The 24391-nt window shown below is 51.1% G+C and overlaps 3 protein-coding genes across 4 annotated transcripts in view; all 3 read left to right on the plus strand.

The window, feature by feature from the left end:
• The window catches only part of LOC130264135 (M1-specific T cell receptor alpha chain-like), a 215500-nt gene that overhangs the window by 38590 nt on the left and 152519 nt on the right, over nucleotides 1-24391 (plus strand). The gene's annotated exons all lie outside the window — the stretch shown is intronic.
• On the plus strand, nucleotides 967-12890 carry LOC130264152 (Ig heavy chain Mem5-like). Its single transcript, XM_056512162.1, has 8 exons — nucleotides 967-1143; nucleotides 1704-2019; nucleotides 5668-5678; nucleotides 8625-8669; nucleotides 10733-11008; nucleotides 11640-11711; nucleotides 12053-12169; nucleotides 12253-12890. The coding sequence occupies exons 1-7, from the start codon at nucleotides 1086-1088 to the stop codon at nucleotides 12166-12168; spliced, it is 894 nt and encodes a 297-aa protein (XP_056368137.1). The 5' UTR covers nucleotides 967-1085; the 3' UTR covers nucleotide 12169; nucleotides 12253-12890.
• Nucleotides 16736-22139, plus strand: LOC130264138 (uncharacterized). Of its 2 annotated transcripts, XM_056512156.1 has the most exons (3): nucleotides 16736-17019; nucleotides 17422-17808; nucleotides 20595-22139. In XM_056512156.1, exons 1-3 carry the CDS (start codon nucleotides 16962-16964, stop codon nucleotides 20948-20950), a joined length of 801 nt encoding a protein of 266 aa, XP_056368131.1. In that variant the 5' UTR covers nucleotides 16736-16961; the 3' UTR covers nucleotides 20951-22139. The 2 variants fall into 2 exon arrangements, 1 of the variants encoding a protein (XP_056368131.1); XR_008842424.1 differs by lacking the exons at nucleotides 16736-17019; nucleotides 17422-17808 and adding an exon at nucleotides 18702-19870 and having other exon boundaries at nucleotides 20595-20683.

The raw sequence follows: 24391 nt of genomic DNA on the forward strand, positions 1-24391 counted from the left end.
TTTGCTCTTCATTTGCACTCTGGCTTTACCAGCAGGTGCAATTGGAACCTACATGGGGTTGATTCAGGACATCTCCATTATTGCATTTCTGAAAACCTCCCATAAGCAAGTCATCCCCTTAAACAGATGTGCAGAACAAATCAGGATATGCTACAAAGATCTGAAAAGGGCATATCCACCACAGAAACTCATTAGCAGGATGGTTAATTATCTGACTGTAAGGGAAAATTCTCCTTCTATCTCTTCCTTATATTTCAGGCAGAAATGCCCCATAAGAAGAGAAAATAGGATCCATGATTTATCCTTCAATGAAACCAGGCACTGACCCATGGCCAGTGGTGCAATCAGCCAGAATCCTGGAGAAATTCCACTCCCTGTAGAGGGCCTGGGTTCTGAACAATGAACTTTCCTGCAGCACTGATCACTTGTCTGCAGCACCTGCGTGGGACCAGGGTGGTCGGATCCAGCCCAGGACAAGCACTCAGCGATTATGTGAGCAAGAGTCGCTGATCAGGCACAGATCTGAGCTGCTTTTCTCTGCAGCAGCATCTGCCATGGACTCGGCAAGGGAACAGCCGTGTGCTTATCCGGAATATAAAATAATATATTCCCTTTGCGATTCTTTGCTCAGCGTCCTTGTCTCCCAGCTCAGGGGACAAACCAATGACACGGATGGGAAAGTGGGGAGTCAGGACGTGTCCCCGGTACTCAAGCGTGGCCTCAGCAGTGCCGAGGAGAGAGGAGCCATCGCCTCCCTCAGCTGCCGGCAGCATTTTGCCCAAGGCAGCCCCGGATGGCAGCGACCTTCTGTGCTGCGAGGGCGAATTTCTGGGCGCGCTGGGCACGGAGCGCTCGGCTCCCTCGGGCCCCAGGCGCTCTCCAAGGGCGCAGCGCCGCTCGCTGCCCGCGGCCCGGCCGTGGCCGGCGCTGCTCCTGCCCGGGGCAGGGCCCGGGGCCCGGGGCGGGTGTGTCGGGGCGGGCAGAGGCGCCGGCGCTGCCCCGGCGAGGCGGGGCCGGGCGGGAGCGGCCCGAGCGCGGCTCCGCTCGGCTCCTGTGCGGCTGCCGCGGAGCCGGGGCCGGGCACGATGGCGGCCGGGCTGGGGCCGGGGCTGCTGGCCTTGGCCTTGGCCTGGTGGCCGGCAGGTGAGAGCCGGGCGGGGAGGGAGCGAGCGGGGCGGGGAGGGAGGGACGGGGACAGGGACAGGGACAGCGACAGGGACAGGGACAGGGACAGGGTCTGTGACAGGTATCGGGTCAGGCTCAGGAACAGGGACAGGGAAAAGGGACAGGGACGGGGACAGGGACGGGGACAGGGGGGACAGGGACAGGGAAAAGGGACAGGGAAAAGGGACAGGGACGGGGACAGGGACGGGGACAGGGACAGGGACACGGACAGGGACAGGGACAGGGACAGGGACAGGGACAGGACAGGGACAGCGACAGCAACAGCGAAGTTGCTGCAGCAGGACAAGGGATAGAGGATGGGACAGGGACAGGCTCTGCCCGCGGGTTCGGCCGCAATAGCTGAAGCAGGTGCGGCCCGGCCCCGGGAGCGCTCGCAGGGCATCACCCCGGGCACGGGAGTTTTCCCGGAGAAGCGAGGTGCGGCTGTGGCTGTGGCGGGCCGGGGGCACCGGGACCCCGGGACAGCGCCCTCGGGCCGTGCTCGCTCCCTGCCCGATTGCTGCGCTCTCCCTCCGCAGGGCTCTGGGCACAGCCGAGGCTGCAGGAGGCCGGCGGAGGGCTGCGAGCGCCCGGGGACTCCGTGACCCTCTCCTGCCGCGGGTCCGGATTCACCTTCAAGGATTATCGTATTTACTGGTACCGCCAGGCACCCGGAGGCAGCCTGGAGTGGGTGTCCTCTATCAGCTCTCCCAGTGGCACTACACAGCGCTACGGGTCAGCAGTGGAGGGTCGGGCCAAGATCTCCCGGGACAATTCCCAGTCCGAGGCTTATCTCTCATTGCGGTCCCTGCAAGCTCAGGACTCTGCCCGGTACTTCTGTGCCATCCCACGGGAGCAGGAAATGCAGATGAGCCTTAACACAAACCTTGCGGGCTCTGGCAGAGGTTGTGTTCGATGTGGGGAAGGTGAGAGTTCCCTGGGGCCGGGAGCTGATGGGTCTCCAGGCTGTTTGCAACAAGCCAGGTGTCATCACTGTGCACCACAGACATTCCTAGCCTTTGCTGCACACTGCGGGAATTCTGATTTATTGCCAGTTTGAGTAAGAGTGGAATTGTGAGCAGTTACAAAATTACTTGCTCCCTCTCTTATCCCTGTTTGCTCCCAGGCTCATCCTCAAAGTAGCACTCCTGAATTCTCTGCCTCTTCTCTCCAAAAAATAAAGGCACAACAGGAAATCAGGTGTGGCATAATTTCTTAGCAATTAATCACTGGCCTTCCTCTCTTGTGCTTCTTGTCCCCTTCCTCCCAGTCTGCAGTCAAATGGCTGCACCATGGCTCCTTCACAGGAGCTGCTGTCCTTCAGAATCAGCCCTCTCCAGCCTCAGTTCTCCACAGGCTGCACTTCCCCAGTGTCATCACCAAACACTGTGTGATTATCTCCAAGCATGGAGACTGCAGAAGGTGCCTGAGCAGCCTGTGCCAGTGGTTGGGCACGGTCACACTGTGAAAGAGCATTTCACTCTGATGTTCACTGAGAACCTCTTGTGATTTTTTATTTGTGCTCACTGATCATTGCCCTGTCAATGGACATCACTGACAAGAGCCTGGGCATGTCCTTGTACTCCTGTACATTTATGACAATGCCAACACTTAAAACAACCCCTAGCAGCTTCTGCTTCTACATGGTAAACAGGTCCGCAAATGACAAGTTTTTAACATGGAGAGATGTTCCACTTCACCAGATGAAAAAAAAAGTAGAGTGCACAAGACAAGAGAAAGAAATTTAAGCCCTACTTGTCCATCAATAAACACATTTTTAGCCATTTCTGGGAAAAATGTTCTTTATTTTACAGGATGATTCCTTGGAAGACAAAGTTCTTCACTCCCAGCATTCCGTTTCCACCTTTCCCTGAGCTTTATTTCTGAGAACCATGTATTCCAGTGTGGAATACTCCTTTGCTCAGCTGCCAGTAGTGCAGCTGCTGTGTCCCATCCCAGCTTATTGCCCAACCCCAGGCACTCCCAGACTAATCAAATCCTCCCTGGCCATGCACCCAACAGCTCCCATTCCCAGCCTCAAGCCCCCATTCTCAGTGAGCTTCTCTACCCTCCCCATTCCCCCTTCCACCCCAGTATTAAGGATCCCCAGCACAAGGCACCATATCCAAGTACCCAGGGAAAGAGGGAGGAGGGTGAGGATGCAGACAGTCTGTGGAGTGGGCAATGCTGCCAGAAGAGTGGTGGCAGTCAGGACAATGACACTGCCAGGGCTCAGAGCTGTCCCAGTCTGTGGTCACAGGAAGAGCCCTGGGTTCCTGCTGAGGAGAAGGAGGAGGACACAGGGCAGGGAGTGTCCTGGCTCTGCTGAGCAGCCTGGTCCCTGCAGAGTCCTGGGCTGCCTTTGCTGATGGGCAGGGGTCCAGGAGGGCTTTGGCAGGAGGAGGCAGCTGGAGAAGTGTCATCACTGGGAGGGAGTAGGGGGCTGGGCCAGAGTGCAGGGAGCAGGTGAGGAGCACTTTGGCTTAGGGGTGCCCTGGCCAAGCCCAGCTGGGATCCTGGGGTGTCCCATGTGGGAGCAGCAGCTCAGCAGAGCCAGGGCCAGGGAACCAGGGGAAGGACAACCTGACAGCCACCCTGGTTAGCTGCAAATTCCCAGCAGCAGCAGCCTGCAAGACTTGCTGAGAGAAAGGGCAGGGCTGGCTGCAGAGAAACACGTCCCCTTTAGGCCAGCACAGCATTTCCTGCCCAACAAACAGTCTGTTCTTGCAGCATGCAGAATGAGAGACAGCCAGGAGGGCACAGAGAGCTTCAAGTAGTGCTCCTCCTGCCCCACCTCTCCCCTCAGTGCTGTCACAGGCAGAGGGAGGGAGCAGGAGGGACTGGCCCTGGGAGCAGTGCCAGAGGCACAGGCAGGGCAGGTGTGGGCAGAGCTGTTGTGCAGGCAGAGAGAAGGTGGAGAGAGGCGAGCCAGAGCGGCCTGGCCATGTGGAGTGCCCTGTGCGTGGGCTTATTGCCCATTGTAGGTAAGTGCAGGGAGGGGCTGCTGGCCCCAGGAGCTGAGCCCTGTGCTCTGCAGGGCTCTGGGCAGCTGTGCTGGGCGCTTGCAGCCGCACCTGTTCCCCGGCTCCAGCTGCCCAGCCGTGCCTGTGGAGCACGCTGAGAGCAGCCCTGCTCCTCTTGTGCCTGTCAGCTCGTCACCTCCATGCAAGCTGCCTCCTCTGCAGCCTGGGCACACGCAGGGCACCTCCCTGCTGCACTCAGAGCTTGGGACCCAGCGCTCTGCCCTGGCACTGGACACTCTGCGTCTGGGGCACTGCGGCCCCTCTGGCACACACCAGCTGCAGGATGGCAGCACAGGGCACAAGCCCTATGGCCTGTGACAGGCCTGTGTCTCTGCTGGGCTCACCTAGAGCACTTTCAGGGACAGCAGAGTGGGTTCCTCACCCTCCTGTCTTGGCAAGGCAAAGGGCATTGTCAACGCATGGTGCAAATGCTTTGTGCTTCTTTGAGGAAAATCAGGAAAAGCTTCCTGTCTGACAGGAAAAAGGAGGAAGGGAAATGTGGCATGTCCTTCCTTGTGACCCTTGATAGCTCCTACCAGCTCTGCCCATCTGTTTCAGCTAGCTTCAAAGAGGAGGATTTTGTCCTCCCACTGGTGCAGTGCCAGTCCAAAGCCCCACCAGCATTGCCCTGAGCTCTGCTGAATCTTGCAGTGACTGTGGCTTGTTCTTGCTCTCTGCAGCAGTCACTGGCCAGGTGGCCTTGGAGCAGCACCCCAGGCAACTGACCGTGCGAGAGGGAGATCCAGGCACCTTCCAGTGCAGCATGAAGGGGGGTTCCATGGGCAGCTACGTAATGAGCTGGTACCGTCAGGGCCCACGGGGCTCTCTGGAATTGATTTACAGGGAGCGTAATTATTATGGAGAAGGTTTCCGAGATCGCTTTAAGGGAACAGTGGAGAGCTCCAAGAACAGCTTCACACTGCAGATCATGGCAGCAAAGCAAGAGGATTCAGCAACGTATTACTGTGGAGCAAGAATCACCCTGGAGCAGCTCTGTAGTAAAATGGATCAAAAACTGCCAGATGGGGAAGACAGATGTCAGATGTCTCAGCATTTCTTTCTAGCAGCTGCTCCCCAGGGCTCTTGTCAGGCAATGGCAGGTGCAGGAAACATCCCTCTGGCTTGGTGACACTAAAAGGCAATGGAGGGAGGGCTGGGAGAAGGGCTGCTGCCATTTATGGTGAGGAGGATCTGTTCTGGCAACTGTTCAGGCTGTTTGGGCAAGTGCAGCTTTAGTGCACATTGCCTGGGCTCCTGTCCAGCACAGCCTCATTTTTGCTCTGTGCCTTGGCTGCAGAGCCATGGGATGATGGGGATGTGTTGCTGTAGCTGCCAGAGCGCTGTGGTGGATGGAGCCAGGCTGTTTAACAAAAGCAGATCAGCAGGGATGACATTGCTCTGGGTGGCTGCTACAGAACACCTGATGAGGAAGAAGGAGTTGAGAAGTTGTGGTGAGATGATTTTGATTGTCCTGCAGGAGCTCAGCAAGCTGTTCTCTCAGTGCACCTTCTCAAATAAACAGGAGTAAAATATGCAATTAAGGCTTGTGGCTTGAGATAAGGATAGACAGCTGTGCTTGCAGTGCCACCTTGGGCAAACACATGGACTTGGAGAAATTAATTTAAATTTTTTTGAATCAAATCAGAATAGGATAAAGAGAAAAAAAGTACAAATCTAAAAAACCTGATCTGCCGAGTCACTGCACAGGGATGGAGAATGAAACTGACAGTTCACAGCATATTTTGTCTGCCACTTCTTCCCTCTCATTCCCTTCCCCTGCCTGAGTGTGGAGTCCACCCCACAAAATACATTTCTCCAGGAATTTTTCAACTTTGGTTCATTGCACTGTCTGCAGTTCTTCACAAACTCCTGCATTGTGGGTCTGTAGTTCACAGTGCAGTCCTTCAGGAATACACTGCTTCAGTGTGGGTACCTGCAGCTTGTCCTAGAAAAGCTGCTCTGACATGGGCTACTTATTCCATGAGACCACAGCTCCTGTCAGGAGCCAGCTCCAACATGAGTTCTGCATGGAGTCTGAGATCTGCTCAGGACATGTCCAGTTACTTCTGTCTGGGGAACCCTATGGGCTGTAGGGTCAATATCTGCTCCGCCATCCCTTAACATTTCCTGCATCACCCTGACCTTCAGCGTGGGCAGCAGGGTCATCTCTGCTCTGGCCTCTGCTGCACCTCCCAGCCCTCCTGCCTCAGGGACACTGAGCATGGCTGTGGGAAGTGGGAATCTTGCTTAGCCACGTTTACTGCGTTCTACAGTGAGACAGAGGGTCTGAGTGGGTAAGAATGTGGAAGTTGTGCATTCTTCATTCAGTTGTGCTCACAGCACTGACTTCCTTGGGAATCCTCTGGACAAAGTTCTTTTTATGGCCTAGAAAACAGTTCAGTTACATGGACTGTGCAAGGGTAGATATTGTGTGCTCCATCCTCTCCTGGAGCCGTATCTTTTTTCTCATTTAGTCTTCTATTATATTGGTTAAAGTTTAATAAACCTTTGGAATTGTTAAAGTGGACGTTTTTTCTCACAAACTCAAACAAACACCACCACGAGCAGTGACACCAAACAGACCCAGACCCCAGTCCCAGCTGCTCTGGGCTGCAGGCACTTTCCCCTTGGGTGCAGTTCCGGGCACAGCCAGCAGGGGCGCTGCTGGCTCCCGGCCGGGCAGGGCGGGTGCGATGATTGCCCAGCAGGGGGCGCTGTGGCACCAGCTCGGCCGCCTTTTCACACTGTTAATGGGGGCTCAGGGGGGGAAGGGATGGAGAAGGGGCTCCCTTTACAGACCCAAGGGATGGAGAAGGGGCTCTCTTTACAGACCCAAGGGATGGAGAAGGGGCTCTCCTTACAGATACTGAGGAGCAGCCAGTGTCAGTGTCCCTCTGGATTGCAAAATAATCTGCTGCAAGAGCCCCAGAGCAGCAGCTGGAACGGCAGAGGACACTGAGTCTGGCTCTTCCTTTGTGTTTATAAAGAAACGCTCTTTTTCATCTCTTCATGTCTCCATGTCTCCATCTCTCCTGCCACTGAGCCCCCATTTCCCACATGGAGAGAGCAGGCCGAGCTCGTGGCACAGCGCCCCTGCTGGCTGTGCCCGGAATTGCACCCAAGGGGAATGTGCCTGCAGCCCAGAGCAGCTGGGACTGGTGTCTGGGTCTGTTTGGTGCTGCTGCTGGTGCTGTTGGTTTGCCTTCTTATACACACACACACTGGTAAAGAACTCGTGTTCCTTTTCTCATGTCTGTGCCTGAAAGCCCCTAATTTTAAAGTTACAATAATTCAGAGGGAAGAGGATAATGTTTTCCATTCCAAGGGAGGTTCCCACCTTCCTTGTCAGACACCTGTCTTTCAAACTAGGACAGCCACCACCCCCTGTGTGTGGCACAGCTGGAGCAGCCACAAACTCACAAAGAGTACATCTATTTGCTTGCTCACCTGGGGAAATCCCAGAGCAACAGCCAGACAGAGGCAAAGAGAGACACTGGCATCTAAACTAGGTCCATGCTTGAGGATCCCTGGGTGTATTCGACGCTGGGCTGGAAGGTCACCTGATCTTCCCTATTGGAAGGTCATTTGGGCAGTTTCCCATCCTCCTGATTCCTCTGCTTTTAATTCACTCCTCCCAACACCCCCAGACCCAGACTGCCACGTTCCAGGACCCCGGTCACACTACCACTAATGCCCACATGAAGAGAACTTGGGGAATAGATTGCATCGAAAGAAATGCTTTGAAATAACACCAGAAGTACTGGCTATTTACCTGCTTTCTGTCCAGATTAACTCCCTCAGAATTTCCCGAGGTTTCATGTTATCCCCAAGTTCCTGTTTACAGCTCAACCTTTCTGATATTTTTTTAGATCCTTCCTTGAAAGCCATATGGTGTTTCTTCAGGTGGTACGTTGGGTGTAAAACCACTGAAGAAGTCATGTGACTGCCTGTACAATCCAAAATTCTGTGTCATGAAATAGAGACACTTTTTGCTATGAAATATATCACTGTGTTTTGGACTGGGTACCACAATGATATAAACAGCATAGGCACCTGTACAAAAACAAAAAGCAAGGAAAAGGATATGATATTTAGGGAAAGAAAGGAGATGGGTGACTGTAATGAACAAGAAGATAAATACAAAATTATTTCTATATTGCCTTTTATCCGGGATATATAAAAGAGCTCCTGGGTAGAAGAAAGGGAGAAGTTGAAAATTCTGTACTCAATCAAGCTACTTGAAATCACTGAACTATTCAATTAAAATTTTTTCCTTTCCACATTTGAAAGTAAGTCTTCCTCTGGATAATCTCATGGACTTGCACCCATGGACATTTAGGACTCATATTTGGCTTTTCATCTCCTGTTTTACAACACTTTTGAACACTCTGAAGGAAGAGTGAGTTATTGGACTGAGTCTTAGCAATGTGAGGACAGACAAGCTTATATTTGGACCGGGGACGACTCTCACAGTTCAACCAAGTAAGTGATATTTCTTTATTTCTGAAATTTCATTTAAAATTGAGGTGGAAGTGAAAAAAGGAATTTAATGGATTGGGCTAACTGTATGGATTTTCATCTACAATAATCCCTTGAGTGCACTCTCACTCCAGCCAGGCTTTCAAGCCAAATCAGGAGCTTGGATTTGCTCAGAAAGTTTTCCCAGGAACAACTGGGCTGACTCTGCATAGCACCATTATTCCATGATCCCCAAACACGAGCAGGACCCTGCTTAGCATGGGATAATTTATTCCCACTTTGGGCAGCACTCTGGCTCAAATTTCCTGTCAAGTGTTGAATTCTCCAGTGCACTTGCACTGAGTGACTTGGGGCAGGACTGCAGAGCTCAGAGAAGAGCTCACAGTGCTGAGGAGTTTTGAGACAGATCTGCGACTGCCTGCTTTGAGCAGTTCTGGTTTGACAAGGGCAGCACACTGACAGTGTCCCCAGGTAATTCATTCCACTGCCCTGGGGAAAGAGGAGGAAGGAGTTTAAATAGCCTTGGGCTTAAATTCTCACAAGTGTCTCATCCCCAAGAGCTCCTGGCATGAAAGACAATTGACTGCCCAGTTGTGTGGGCTCTGAAAAGACCAATGTGTGGAGTAGGGATTACAAGAAACCTTAGCTGTTCCTATCTTTATTTGGAATTCCATGAGGTACATTAAAGGTTGATGTCTCCCTGAGGTTTTTTACAGGAATGTGAATGTTGGGGTGTCACAGGGGTTTCTGATGTTTATCTCTGTTGTCCTAAAGATTCAGGTGAATCCCTCAGGAATTGCTCCTGCTCTTTCAGAGGTCTTTAATGTACTGCAAGAACATCCATAATTATTCTAGGCCAATTACATTTTAGAATTCAGGACTCCTCCTGTGACTTTAGAAGATGAAAGTGAAGTACAAGTTTTTGTCCAACAAAAATTTCAGAACATAAACCACAAATCCCTTCTGGAAGCAAGCACGTGATAGGATTTCATGGCTGAATTGTCACAAAATGCAAAGTACTGGGACTCAAATGAGGCTTCTGTGGTCAGATAAAACAAATCTTCTGCTCTCTGAAATATAATTGCACTGTGTACAATATTTCTTGCTGAAGATCTAGCCCCAGGAGTTATTGCATAGAAGGAGCTTGTTTGTATTGTGGCTGTTTGGGAAGCCTGGAGAGGAGAGCACATGAAAAGCCTTTCAAGGTCTTCTCAGAGAACACAGAATGCACAGGACTGACAGGCTCTGGCCAGCCGTGGTACAACACCTGGGAAGGAAATGTTTGGTTTGTGTTGGGTGTCTGGTTGCTGTAGGTGTGGACAAGTGTGTAGTTCTGCCTGTTTGGTCAGGAGAGCTGACCCACGAAGTTGTGGCAGAGCACGATTTGGCTTCACCTCAGTTCCTCAGCAGTGCCATAGGGCTGATGGGGAAAGGGTGTAAAATCAGAGCTCCATGATCAAACTTCCATCAGTACCCCGGGATGAACAAATGTTAGACCTGAGGGATCTCTTGACCCACCTGCAAGGCAGACACCATGGAAGATGAAAAGCCTCAAGCACCTCTCTTTACCCAAGAGACCCCTCAGGGTGCTCCTCTTAAAGCAAACACATAAATCTTAGTGGATGTGTGTGACAGCCTTTCATAAGCTGAGCCCTTTCTGGCAAGGAACACTGCTGGAGGTTTCCTTTGAGTTCCATGTTTTTACTCTTATTCAAATTGTTAATCTGAGTTTAAGTGCTGACAATGTGTTTTTTAATGACCATTTATTCTCCATAAAAACCCTGATCTAGAAGCAAAGGTATTTTTTTTTAATCATGGTATCGCAATGATTTCTTGGCTACTAAATTCTTTTCACACCAATAGTTTTTGTGTAAGACAGCTGGCTGGGAGTTTAAGCAATCATCCTTCATTACTTGCACCTCTATTGGGAAGGAATGATAACCCCAAAGACAGTAAATGAGAATGTTACAAATTACACATAGCTGGAGTACATGAGAATTTTCGGTCATTCAGCACATGGGCAAATCTGGAATAAAAACCTCTCCAAACCATGCTTTTCTTTACAGATATTTCAAAAATTCCTGACCCTGAAATCATTGTGATGAAATCAAAGAAACTGGAAGAAGGTGGCAGTCCTGGCAAAGCAGCTTGTTTGGCAAGGAATATTCAGACAAAGAGCATCAGCTTGGAGATGCCCTCTAAGGAGGTCGTGTATGAACAGAGCACATCCATTTTGACACCAGAGGGGCTGTACAATGCAATTCAAGTGGTCAGTGTGACAAACGACACAGAGGTGACCTGCACGGCCAAATTCGACAGCAGCACGATGACAGCACAGCCAGGTACAGTTTGGTGGCACAGCTGTCACTTGTTTCTGGAGACAGTGGCCTGTGGGGCTTTGTGTTCTCCTTCTTGACAGCAATGCCCTGGGCAGCCAGCAGAAATGAGAAAGGCTTTGGGGATTTCAGCAGGGAGAACTGAAAGATGTTTCAAAGCATCTGAAAGAAATGGTTTCAACCATTTAATTACTTGGAGATACCTTTTTTGGGGAGAAGAGGGAAGACACAATCTATTTGTTCAAAATGTGCATTTCCTTATGACTAAATATTTTACCCTGTAGCAACAAACCTTCTGCAGCACAAGCTGGAACAGCCTTTCTAAATCCTGCAAAAAGTTAAAGATAGGGTGTGCTGTGAGGGTTTTTAAACTAAGTACATTGTTATATTTTGAGGGATTGGTTTTGCAGTCCTGAAGGTGTTTCAAATAGTAAAACCAAAACAATGCAGGAATATTTCTGTTTCATGCGGTTACATGGAGAAATTGTCACCTGAAATAATGTTGGAATTAATGGCTGATCATCTGATCAGCCCAACTTTCCTCAAGTTCCTACAGGAAATGTCACATGAACATTTCCTGTAATCCTGTAAAAAACGTGGATATAGTTTAATATACCTTTTCTTTAACATGCCACAGAAGAGGAGGCTGAAGAACCAGTGGCAGGGCCCAGTGAGAGGGTTTGCAACAGCACAGAGCCCTCAGCACAAGGTGAGTTACCCAAACAGGTGGTGAAGGAGCATTGCTGCTTGGGGGATAAAGGCATGGAAATGGATTTGCTCCAGCCCACAGGAGGCAGAACACAACACCTTCACCAGACACAAGCTGCTGTTGCAAGGTTGCTCCTGCAGTGACACACAAGCCCCAGGGAGCCAAAAGCAGCAGAGACAGACCCTGGGCTCCCCTGTTGTTGCCATGTTCTCTATCGTCTCTTCCTTTGCTGCTCTTCCTTTCCCTGACACCATCCCCTGGGCATTGTCCCACTTTCTGCCAAGATCACACCAGCAACACCTAGACCATGATCTCTCTGCTCTTTTCTGGTCCCTGAGCAGATGCTGAAGGGCAGAGAGTGAACATGCTGTCCATGGCTGTGCTGGGTTTGAGAGTCCTGCTGGCAAAGAGCATCGCCATCAACACCCTCATGAGTATCAAGCTGTTTCTTCTCTGAGGTGAGGGAGCTCACAGCTATCAAACACTGGTTCCTAGGCCCAGTTTCATTAAATGTCTTTTAAACCCCCTTTTGCTGTTCCAGTCATGGGGAATGAAGGCGAGAGGAGCCCAAGGAAGAGCAGGAAAGAACGTGAACCAGCAGCACAAGGGGCTTGAACAAGCAGGGCCAGAGCAATGACAGAGACCAGCCAGGACACAAGGCAGCAGCTTCCCCTGAAGACATTGAACACTCTTCACTCCTGCCTGGCCAGATGATCTACACTGAACAGTTTGAAACAGCTTTTGCTGTTTGCTCTCCTCTGAGAACTGAGGGGAGTGGATTTTTTCTCCTCTTCCTGCTAAGTAATCTCCCCACTCCTGTGGCATTTGCACACAAGTGTCCAAGCTGCTTCAATAGCTTTCAAAACTCCAATGCTCGCTCAAGATATCTGGGCTTTTAAAAGCAACTTCCCAGGCATGTTGTGTTACTGCCTGTACCACTGCAGTAGTGCTGCTGAGGGAATTCAAGCCCAGTCGTTGCCATTTGTAACTTTGTGCTTTAGATCGATTTAATAAGTGTCTATTGCAGGTGAGAAAGAGCACTGTAGGATTTGAAGTGATGTCATTCAAACAGATAATGCACATTTATTTATTTAGCCTGTATTTCTTTTGCCAAGTATATCTAATGTGCATTTTAGACTAATTTAGTAGAGATAGAAATAAAGTTTTACTAGAGCAGAATGCTGTGAGTTTTCTGTGCTTTTTCTTCTGAATCTGGGATGGAGATTGAGGAAATACAGCTGTCCTAAGGCCCACTGGGATCACAAACACAGCTTTGATAATGTAGATTTTCCATTGATTGAATGTTTCTATTCCAGACTCTTTGCAGGAAAGTGTCTCTCTGGCACATTCAGGAGCTTTAGGGAGGAGAGACCTTGCTGAAGGCATGAGGGAGGAAAATGCTCCCAGCAGCAGAGAAGAAACCCTGCTGTTGTTTGGCACTCAGGGATAGGAGCAAAGGGCCACCAGGAAGTAATTTCGGGTGGTTTGATGGAGTGATAGTTTCCATGGCAATTTGGTTCTTACCTAACACAGCCCATCTCACACCTTCCCCAGCTCATCCCCCTCTCACAAGCTACAGGCAGGATGCTGTGGTCACCATTTGTGACTCACTTACAGCAGGCAGCATTAACCCTCCCCTGCTTTTGAGAAAACAAGTTAACCACATCCTGCAGGGGAAATAAGGCTTTTCTGCCCCTGGCTGAGATCCTGCTTCCTGCAAGAGAGCCTTGCACAGCACACAGCAAGATGTGCTGCATTCAGCTTGCTCAGGTCAGAGCCTCAGGCCCTGCAGACACCCAGAGAAGACCCTCAGCCCTTGCAGCAGCTGCGGGAAATGTGCATGGCAAATCCAAATCCAGTGAAATGCTCATTTAGTGCATTCTGCCACCACAGCACAATTCAGGGGGAGTCATTCACCAGGATTTTTATCCTGATTTTCCAGTGACAGCCAGAACCACTTTCTCAAACACTCCACACCTTTTCCCAGTCTCTCAGGCAGATTTATACTCTGAGAATACTCCCTTATACAAAAACAGTGGAATCAGATGCACAGGAGGGAAAGGTCAATGATTAAGTGCTGGTATAATCCCATAGTCATAAAGTCATGATGAATCTGGGACCAGGACTGAATCCATCCACACCTCCTCTGAGAAGGAGTTTAGACAGCGGGGGGTCCTTTCTGTACCTCATCACTCAATGGGAGGGATTTCGTTTCACAGATCAACCCCTTTTCCTGTCCCCAGCCTCCACATCAATCATTCCAAATCAATTCTAATTCGATATTCCTGTCCCTGTTCCATCCCTGTATCAGAGCTGCAGAGTGAGCATTGCTGTTGGACTGTGCCACACTTTGGTACATTTGTATTAAAGCTGCTTTTGCTGACACCTCTGACAGTGAGTGTTTCATTGACCTAAAGCCCTCCTTTCATGGCAGGGTCCCAGATTGCCCCACTAAGCAGTGGCTTTGCACTTGGCATTTGCCATGCAGAACATGCAGCTCAAGGAAACAGGAGAATTGAATTGTTTCCAGTGCAATAGTGAGATTGTGTTAGTGTGGGTAATTCCACAGAAGAGGAGAGAATCTGCAGCACTCCCAGCTGAGGAGAGATTTGTAGAGATACTCTGCTCCACAATAAAATCCCCTCTGTTCAAAGAAGCACATTTGCATGTGGAATTATCCTGACATCTGAAAAAACAATATTGTCCAGAAAGGGAATCCCATGATATCAAAATAAGGCTGATGATCCTAAGCAGAATTTATTGGTACAGTACATTTTTACAGTTATCTATTCTCATGCAAATTCATTTGTGCCCATGTGTGATTGTGCTCAGACAGCCTTTGAAAATCTCCAGAGGCTCAGCCACTGTCCCTGGAGATATTCAAAAGCCACCTGGACATGGTCCTTGGCAAACAGCTCCACACACTCCTGCCACAGCAGGGCAGACCAAATCACCTCCAGAGGTCCCTTCCAACCTCAGTCGTTCTGCATTTCTGTGATACCTTTCTCATACTGAGGGAAATGAGAAGAAGTTTAACATTTCTCTATATACCTTCATTCGGGGCTTTGTTCACCTTTGCCCAGGGGGAAAGGAACAGAAGTTCCTTTTCAAGGGACTGTTTCAGCACTGCAGCCCTGAGCTGAACATCTCAGCAGACTGGGAGCAGCACAGAAGATACACAAAAGATAACAAACATTAATGAACACCAACTCTAAACATCACCCCTGGCATGGTCAGAGACACTTGGTATGGGAAAAGAGAGGGGAGAGAACCAAGAATGAGAACTGAAATAACATTAAACGTGAAGGGATCAATAGAGAATCAAATACTACAGATTGTGTAATGGGACCAGTGAACACTGAAACAATGAATTTCCCCGGGCTTTCAGTGTATAAGCACAGGAAAAATCCAGTGAAAACTTTGTGTGACGGAAGCATTTTCTCTGCAGAACCCGTGCAGTGTGCGGACTAAATGGTTTCTGTTGCACATCCTGGCCAAAATAAAGTAATGCCTTCATTCTCTGCCACTAAAATTTGGAGATTTTTTTCTCACAGTTTCAATGGCAGGATCACCCACAAGGTGAGCTACAATAAAACATTTCAAGGAATTTGAGGAAAATTTCCACCTCTAACACATTTATTATCCCTGCTCTTGGGGAGTCTCACACATGGATTGTGGTATCTGACGTCTGTCCTGCTGAGCAAGTCAAATAGGTGAGAGCTCTCTCCAGTGGCAGAGAACATTAAAAGCATCCTGAAAGAATAAATCCCTCTCCAAGAGGTTACATGGGAAAGCATCGTGAGGGACTCCATGAGGATGGGCAATATTCAACAGCTTTGTGTACCACTGAATCCTTCTCTTGTCTCATACAGCATTAAAAATATTCCTGCATCTGCTGGATATAATCTGACTTCTCTGTTTTGTGTTCTGAAATACTAAAAGGGTCATGGTAAAATCAGATCTATTGATGTGATCTGAACTTCTTTCTCTGATCTCTCCTGCTACCTTCTGGCCAAAGTGTTCACTGTTCTCACAACACTTTCGGTTTAATGAAATCCAGGAAATAGGTCAAACAGGAGGCAAAACAGAGAAAACCCTAAAATTTAAGCACCCACCCAACCCCAACAAGAAGTGTTTTGTCTGCACATGGCACAAATTAATCTTCTTAGCTCTTCATTTGCATTCTAGCCTTACCAGCAGGTGCAATTGCAAAACTACAGGTTGATTCAGGACATCTCCATTATTGCATTTCTGAAAACCTCCCATAAGCAAGTCATCCCCTTAAAGATGTGCAGAACAAATCAGGATATGCTACAAAGAGCTGAAAACGGCATATCCATCACAGAAACTCGTTAGAGGGATGGTTAATTATCTGACTGTAAGGGCAAGTTCTCCTTCTATCTCTTCCTTATATTTCAGGCAGAAATGCCCCATAAGAAGAGAAAATAGGATCCATGATTTATCCTTCAATGAAACCAGGCACTGACCCATGGCCAGTGGTGCAATCAGCCAGGATCCTGGAGAAATTCCACTCCCTGTAGAGGGCCTGGGTTCTGAACAATGAACTTTCCTGCAGCACTGATCACTTGTCTGCAGCACCTGCGTGGGACCAGGGTGTTCGGATCCAGCCCAGGACAAGCACTCAGCGATTATGTGAGCAAGAGTCGCTGATCAGGCACAGATCTGAGCTGCTTTTCTCTGCAGCAGCATCTGCCATGGACTCAGTGAGGGCACAGCCGTGTGCTTAGATAAAGTATAAAATAATATATTCCCTTTGCGATTCTTTCCTCAGCGTCCTTGTTTCCCAGCTCAGGGGACAAACCAATGACAGGGATTGTAAAATGGGGAGTCAGGACGTGTCCCCGGTACTCAAGCGTGGCCTCAGCAGTGCCGAGGAGAGAGGAGCCATCGCCTCCCTCAGCTGCCATTGGGCAGCATTTTGCCCAAGGCAGCCCCGGATGGCAGCGACCTTCTGTGCTGCGAGGGCGAATTTCTGGGCGCGCTGGGCACGGAGCGCTCGGCTCCCTCGGGCCCCAGGCGCTCTCCAAGGGCGCAGCGCCGCTCGCTGCCCGCGGCCCGGCCGTGGCCGGCGCTGCTCCTGCCCGGGGCAGGGCCCGGGGCCCGGGGCGGGTGTGTCGGGGCGGGCAGAGGCGCCGGCGCTGCCCCGGCGAGGCGGGGCCGGGCGGGAGCGGCCCGAGCGCGGCTCCGCTCGGCTCCTGTGCGGCTGCCGCGGAGCCGGGGCCGGGCACGATGGCGGCCGGGCTGGGGCCGGGGCTGCTGGCCTTGGCCTTGGCCTGGTGGCCGGCAGGTGAGAGCCGGGCGGGGAGGGAGCGAGCGGGGCGGGGAGGGAGGGACGGGGACAGGGACAGGGACGGGGACAGGGACACAGGGACACAGGGGGACAGGGGGACAGGAGGACAGGGACGGGGACAGGGACAGGGACAGGAAAAAGGGACGGGGACGGGGACAGGGACAGGGACAGGGACAGTGGCAGGCTGAATCAGGAGCAGGAACAGGGACTTCGACAAGGGCAGAGACTGGGGAAAGGACAGGAGCAGAGGCAGCGTAGGCAACACGGGCAAAGGCCGGGGCAGACACAGGGACAGGGGCTGTGGCTGTGGCTGTGGCGGGCCGGGGGCACCGGGACCCCGGGACAGCGCCCTCGGGCCGTGCTCGCTCCCTGCCCGATTGCTGCGCTCTCCCTCCGCAGGGCTCTGGGCACAGGCGAGGCTGCAGGAGGCCGGCGGAGGGCTGCGAGCGCCCGGGGACTCCGTGACCCTCTCCTGCCGCGGGTCCGGATTCACCTTCCAGGATTATTTTGTTCACTGGTACCGCCAGGCACGCGGGGCCAGCCTGAAGTGGGTGTCCTATATCAGCTCTCCCAGTGGCGGTACACAGCTCTACGGGTCAGCAGTGGAGGGTCGGGCCACGATTTCCCGGGACAATTCCCGGTCCGAGGCTTATCTCTCATTGCGGTCCCTGCAAGCTCAGGACTCTGCCCGGTACTTCTGTGCCATCCCACGGGAGCAGGAAATGCAGATGAGCTTTAACACAAACCTTCCGGGCTCTGGCAGAGGTTGTGTTCGATGTGGGAAAGGTGAGAGTTCCCTGGGGCCGGGAGCTGATGGGTCTCAAGGCTGTTTGCAACAAGTCAGGTGGCATCACTGTGCACCACAGACATTCCTGGCTTTTACTACATACTGCAGGGATTGTGATTTATTTCCCGTTTGATTAGGAGTGGAATTGTGGACAATTACAAAATGCCTTGCTTCCTCATATCCCTGTTTGCTCCCAGGCTCATTTGCAAAGCAGCAGTCCTGAATTCTCTCTCTCTTCCCTCCAAAAACCAAGGGGACAACAGGAAATCATGTGTGGGATCATTTCTTTGCAATAAATCACTGGCCTTCCTCTCTAGTGCTTGTTATTCCCTTCCTCCCAGTCTGCAGTCAAATGGCTGCACCATGGCTCCTACACAGGAGCTGCTGTCCTTCAGAATCAGCCCTCTCCAGCCTCAGTTCTCCACAGGGTGCACTTCCCCTGTGTCATCACCAAACACTGTGTGATTATCTCCAAGCATGGAGACTGCAGAAGGTGCCTGAGCACCCTGTGCCAGTGGTTGGGCACGGTCACACTGTGAAAGAGCATTTCTCTCTGATGTTCACTGAGAACCTCTTGTGATTTTTGTGTGTTTGTGCACACTGATCATTGTCCTGTCAATGGACATCACTGACAAGAGCCAGGCCTTGTCCTCATATCCCTGTACATTTATGACAACCTCAACACTTAAAACAACCCCTAGCAGCTTCTGCTGCTTTATGGTAAACGGATTCACAAATGACAATTTTTTAACGTGGAGAGGTGTTCCACATCACCAGATGAAAAACAAAGAAAGCAGAGTCAACAAGACAATAAAAAAAAATTCGTCCTACTTTTCCATCAATGGGTAGGTTTTTAGCCATTTCTAGGAAAAAAGGTCTTTCTTGTACAGGATGATTCCTTGGGAAGACAAAGGCCATGTCTTCGAATGTCCGCTTTCCTCCTTTCCCTGAGCTTTATTTCTGAGAACCGTGTATTCCAGTGTGGAATACTCCTTTGCCAAGTTGGCAGTAGTGTAGCTGCTGTGTCCCATCCCTGCTTATTGCCCAACCCCAGGCATTCCCAGACTAATCAAATCCTCCCTGGCCATGCACCCAACAGCTCCCATTCCCAGCCTCAAGCCCCCATTCTCAGTGAGCTTCTCTACCCTCCCCATTCCCCCTTCCACCCCAGTATTAACGATCCCCAGCACAAGGCACCATGTCCAAGTACCCAGGGAAAGAGGGAGGAGGGTGAGGATGCAGACAGTCTGTGGAGTGGGCAATGCTGCCAGAAGAGTGGTGGCAGTCAGGACAATGACACTGCCAGGGCTCAGAGCTGTCCCAGTCTGTGGTCACAGGGAGAGCCCTGGGTTCCTGCTGAGGAGGAGGAGGACACAGGGCAGGGAGTGTCCTGGCTCTGCTGAGCAGCCTGGTCCCTGCAGAGTCCTGGGCTGCCTTTGCTGATGGGCAGGGGTCCAGGAGGGCTTTGGCAGGAGGAGGCAGCTGGAGAAGTGTCATCACTGGGAGGGAGTAGGGGGCTGGGCCAGAGTGCAGGGAGCAGGTGAGGAGCACTTTGGCTTAGGGGTGCCCTGGCCAAGCCCAGCTGGGATCCTGGGCTGTCCCATGTGGGAGCAGCAGCTCAGCAGAGCCAGGACCAGGGAACCAGGGGAAGGACAAGCTGACAGCCACCCTGGTTAGCTGCAAATTCCCAGCAGCAGCAGCAGCATGCAAGACTTGCTGAGAGAAAGGGCAGGGCTGGCTGCAGAGAAACACGTCCCCTTTAGGCCAGCACAGCATTTCCTGCCCAACAAACAGTCTGTTCTTGCAGCATGCAGAATGAGAGACAGCCAGGAGGGCACAGAGAGCTTCAAGTAGTGCTCCTCCTGCCCCACCTCTCCCCTCAGTGCTGTCACAAGCAGAGGGAGGGAGCAGGAGGGACTGGCCCTGAGAGCAGTGCCAGAGGCACAGGCAGGGCAGGTGTGGGCAGAGCTGTTGTGCAGGCACAGAGAAGGTGGAGAGAGGCGAGCCAGAGCGGCCTGGCCATGTGGAGTGCCCTGTGCGTGGGCTTATTGCCCATTGTAGGTAAGTGCAGGGAAGGGCTGCTGGCCCCAGGAGCTGAGCCCTGTGCTCTGCAGGGCTCTGGGCAGCTGTGCTGGGCGCTTGCAGCCGCACCTGTTCCCCGGCTGCAGCTGCCCAGCCGTGCCTGTGGAGCACGCTGAGAGCAGCCCTGCTCCTCTTGTGCCTGTCAGCTCGTCACCTCCATCCAAGCTGCCTCCTCTGCAGCCTGGGCACACGCAGGGCACCTCCCTGCTGCACTCAGAGCTTGGGACCCAGCGCTCTGCCCTGGCACTGGACACTCTGCTCCTGGGGCACTGCGGCCCCTCTGGCACACACCAGCTGCAGGATGGCAGCACAGGGCACAAGCCCCATGGCCTGTGACAGGCCTGTGTCTCTGCTGGGCTCACCTGGAGGGTGTCCTTTCGGGGACAGCAGAGTGGGTTCCTCACCCTCCTGCCTTGGCAATGATAAAGGGGTTTGTCAAGCCATGGTGCAAATGCTTTGTGGTTCTTTGGGGAAAATCAGAAAAAGCTTCCTGTCTGACAGGAAAAAGGAGGAAGGGAAATGTGGCATGTCCTTCCTTGTGACCCTTGATAGCTCCTACCAGCTCTGCCCATCTGTTTCAGCTAGCTTCAAAGAGGAGGATTTTGTCCTCCCACTGGTGCAGTGCCAGTCCAAAGCCCCACCAGCATTGCCCTGAGCTCTGCTGAATCTTGCAGTGACTGTGGCTTGTTCTTGCTCTCTGCAGCAGTCACTGGCCAGGTGGCCTTGGAGCAGCACCCCAGGGAACTGACGGTGCGAGAGGGAGATCCAGGCACCTTCCAGTGCAGCATGAAGGGGGGTTCCATGGGCAGCTACTACATGTACTGGTACCGTCAGGGCCCACGGGGCTCTCTGGAATGGATTTACAGGGTGGGTCATTATTATGGAGAAGGTTTCCAAGATCGCTTTAAGGGAACAGAGGAGATCTCCAAGAACAGCTTCACACTGCAGATCCTGGCAGCAAAGCAAGAGGATTCAGCCACGTATTACTGTGCAGCAAGAATCACCCTGGAGCAGCTCTGTAGCAGAATGGATCAAAAACTAACAGGTGTGGAAGGCTGATATCTCAGCATTTCTTTCTAGCAGCTGCTCCCCAGGGCTCTTGTCAGGCAATGGCAGGTGTAGGAAACATCCCTGTGACTTGGTGGCACTAAAAGGCAATGGAGGGAGGGCTGGGAGAAGGGCTGCTGCCATTTATGGTGCAGGAGGATCTGTTCTGGCAACTGCCCAGGCTGTCTGGGCAAGTGTAGGTTTAGTGCACGTTGCCTGGGCTCCTGTCCAGCACAGCCTCATTTTTGCTCTGTGCCTTGGCTGCAGAGCCATGGGATGATGGAGATGTGTTGCTGTAGCTGCCAGAGTGCTGTGGTGGATGTAGCCAGGCTGTTTAGCAAAAGCAGATCAGCAGGGATGACATTGCTCTGGGTGGCTGCTACAGAACACCTGATGAGGAAGAAGAAATTGAGAAGTTGTGGTGAGATGATTTTGATTGTCCTGCAGGAGCCCAGCAAGCTGTTCTCTCAGTGCAGCTTCTCAAATAAACAGGAGGAAAATACGCAATTAAGGCTTTTGGGTTGAGATAAGAACAGAGAGCTGTCCTTGCAGTGCTACCATGCGCAAACACATGGACTTGGAGAAATTAATTTAAGTTTTTGTGAATCAAATCAGAATAGGATAAGGAGAAAAAAAGTACAAATCTAAAAAAACCTGATCTGCCCAGTCACTGCACAGGGATGGGGAATGAAACTGTCAGTTCATAGCACATTTTGTCTGCCACTTCTTCCCTCTCATTCCCTTCCCTGCCTGAGTGTGGAGTCCACCCCACAAAATATATTTCTCCCGGAATTTTTCAACTTTGGTTCTTAGCATTGTCTGCAGTTCTTCACAAACTCCTGCATTGTGGGTCTGTAGTTCACAGTGCAGTCCTTCAGGAACAGACTGCTTCAGTGTGGGTACCTGCAGGTTGTCCCAGAAAAGCTGCTCTGACATGGGCTACTTATTCCATGAGACCACAGCTCCTGTCAGGAGCAGCTCCAACATGAGCTCTGCATGGAGTCTGAGATCTGCTCAGGACATGTCCAGTTACTTCTGTCTAGGGAACCCTATGCACTGAAGGGTCAATATCTGCTCCACCATCACTTAACATCTCCTGCATCATCCTGACCTTCAGCGTGGGCAGCAGGGTCATCTCTGCTCTGGCCTCTGCTGCACCTCCCAGCCCTCCTTTCTCAGGACACTGAGCTTGACTGTGGGAAGTGGGAATCTTGCTTAGCCATGTTTACAGCATTCTACAGTGAGACAGAGGGTCAGAGTGGGTATGAAGGTGGAAGTTGTGCATTCTTCATTCAGTTGTGCTCACAGCACTGACTTCCTTGGGAACCCTCTGGACAAAGTTCTTTGTTATGGCCTAGAAAACAGTTCAGTTACATGGACTGTGCAGGGGTAGATATTGTGTGCTCCATCCTCTCCTGGAGCCGTATCTTTTTTCTCATTCAGACTTTTGTTATATTGGTTAAAGTTTAATAAATCTTGAAAATGTTAAAAGTGGACGTTTTTTCTCACTAACTCAAACAAACACCACCACGAGCAGTGACACCAAACAGACCCAGACCCCAGCCCCAGCTGCTCTGGGCTGCAGGCACTTTCCCCTTGGGTGCAGTTCCGGGCTCAGCCAGCAGGGGCGCTGCTGGCTCCCGGCCGGGCAGGGCGGGTGCGATGATTGCCCAGCAGGGGGCGCTGTGGCGCCAGCTCGGCCGCCTTTTCACACTGTTAATGGGGGCTCAGTGGGGGAAGGGATGGAGAAGGGGCTCTCTTTACAGACCCAAGGGATGGAGAAGGGGCTCTCTTTACAGATCCTGAGGAGCAGCCAGTGTCAGTGTCCCTCTGGACTGCAAAATAATCTGCTGCAAGAGCTCCAGAGCAGCAGCTGGAACGGCAGAGGGCACTGAGTCTGGCTCCTCCTTTGTGTTTATAAAGAAACGCTCTTTTTCATCTCTCCATGTCTCCATCTCTCCTACCACTGAGCCCCCATTTCCCACATGGAGAGAGAAGGCCGAGCTCGTGGCACAGCGCCCCTGCTGGCTGTGCCCGGAACTGCACCCAAGGGGAATGTGCCTGCAGCCCAGAGCAGCTGGGACTGGTGTCTGGGTCTGTTTGGTGCTGCTGCTGGTGCTGTTTTTTTGCCTTCTTATACACATACACACTGGTAAAGAACTCGTGTTCCTTTTCTCATGTCTGTGCCTGAAAGCCCCTAATTTTAAAGTTACAATAATTCAGAGGGAAGAGGATAATGTTTTCCATTCCAAGGGAGGTTCCCACCTTCCTTGTCAGACACCTGTCTTTCAAACTAGGACAGCCACCACCCCCTGTGTGAGGCAACAGCTGGAGCAGCCACAAACTCACAAAGAGTACATCTATTTCCTTGCTCACCTGGGAAATCCCAGAGCAACAGCCAGACAGAGGCAAAGAGAGACACTGGCATCTGAACTAGGTCCATGCTTGAGGATCCCTGGGTGTATTCGACGCTGGGCTGGAAGGTCACCTGATCTTCCCTATTGGAAGGTCATTTGGGCAGTTTCCCATCCTCCTGATTCCTCTGCTTTTAATTCACTCCTCCCAACGCCCCCAGACCCAGACTGCCACGCTCCAGGACCCCTGTCACACTACCACTAATGCCCACATGAATAGAAGTTGGGGAACAGAGTGCATTGAAAGAAATGCTTTGAAATAACACCAGAAGTACTGGCTATTTACCTGCTTTCTGTCCAGATTAACTCCCTCAGAATTTCCCGAGGTTTCATGTTATCCCCAAGTTCCCGTTTACAACTTAACCTTTCTGATATTTTTTTATATCCTTCCTTGAAAGCCATATGGTGTTTCTTCAGGTGGTACGTTGGGTGTAAAACCACTGAAGAAGTCATGTGACTGCCTGTACAATCCAAAATTCTTTGTAGTGAAATAGAGATAGTTTTTGCTATGAAATATATCACTGTGTTTTGGACTAGGTACCACAATGATATAAACAGCATAGGCACCTGTACAAAAACAAAAAGCAAGGAAAAGGATATGATATTTTGGGAAAGAAAGGAGATGGGTGACTGTAATGAATAAGAAGAGAAATACAAAATTATTTCTATATTGCCTTTTATCCGGGATATATAAAAGAGCTCATGGGTAGAAGAAAGGGAGAAGTTGAAAATTCTGTACTCAATCAAGCTATTTGAAATCACTGAACTATTCAATTAAAGTCTTTTCCTTTCCACTTTTAAGAGTAACTCTCCATCTGGATAATCTCATGGACTTGCACAATTAGGACTCATATTTGGCTTTTCATCTCCTGTTTTACAACACTTTTGAACACTCTGAAGGAAGAGTGAGTTATTGGACTGAGTCTTAGCAATGTGAGCACAGAGAAGCTTACATTTGGACCGGGGACGACTCTCACAGTTCAACCAAGTAAGTGATATTTCTTTATTTCCGAAATTTCATTTAAAATTGAGGTGGAAG

Source organism: Oenanthe melanoleuca, chromosome 27 (genome assembly GCF_029582105.1).
Source record: "Oenanthe melanoleuca isolate GR-GAL-2019-014 chromosome 27, OMel1.0, whole genome shotgun sequence".
In the NCBI taxonomy this organism is placed as follows: domain Eukaryota; kingdom Metazoa; phylum Chordata; class Aves; order Passeriformes; family Muscicapidae; genus Oenanthe; species Oenanthe melanoleuca.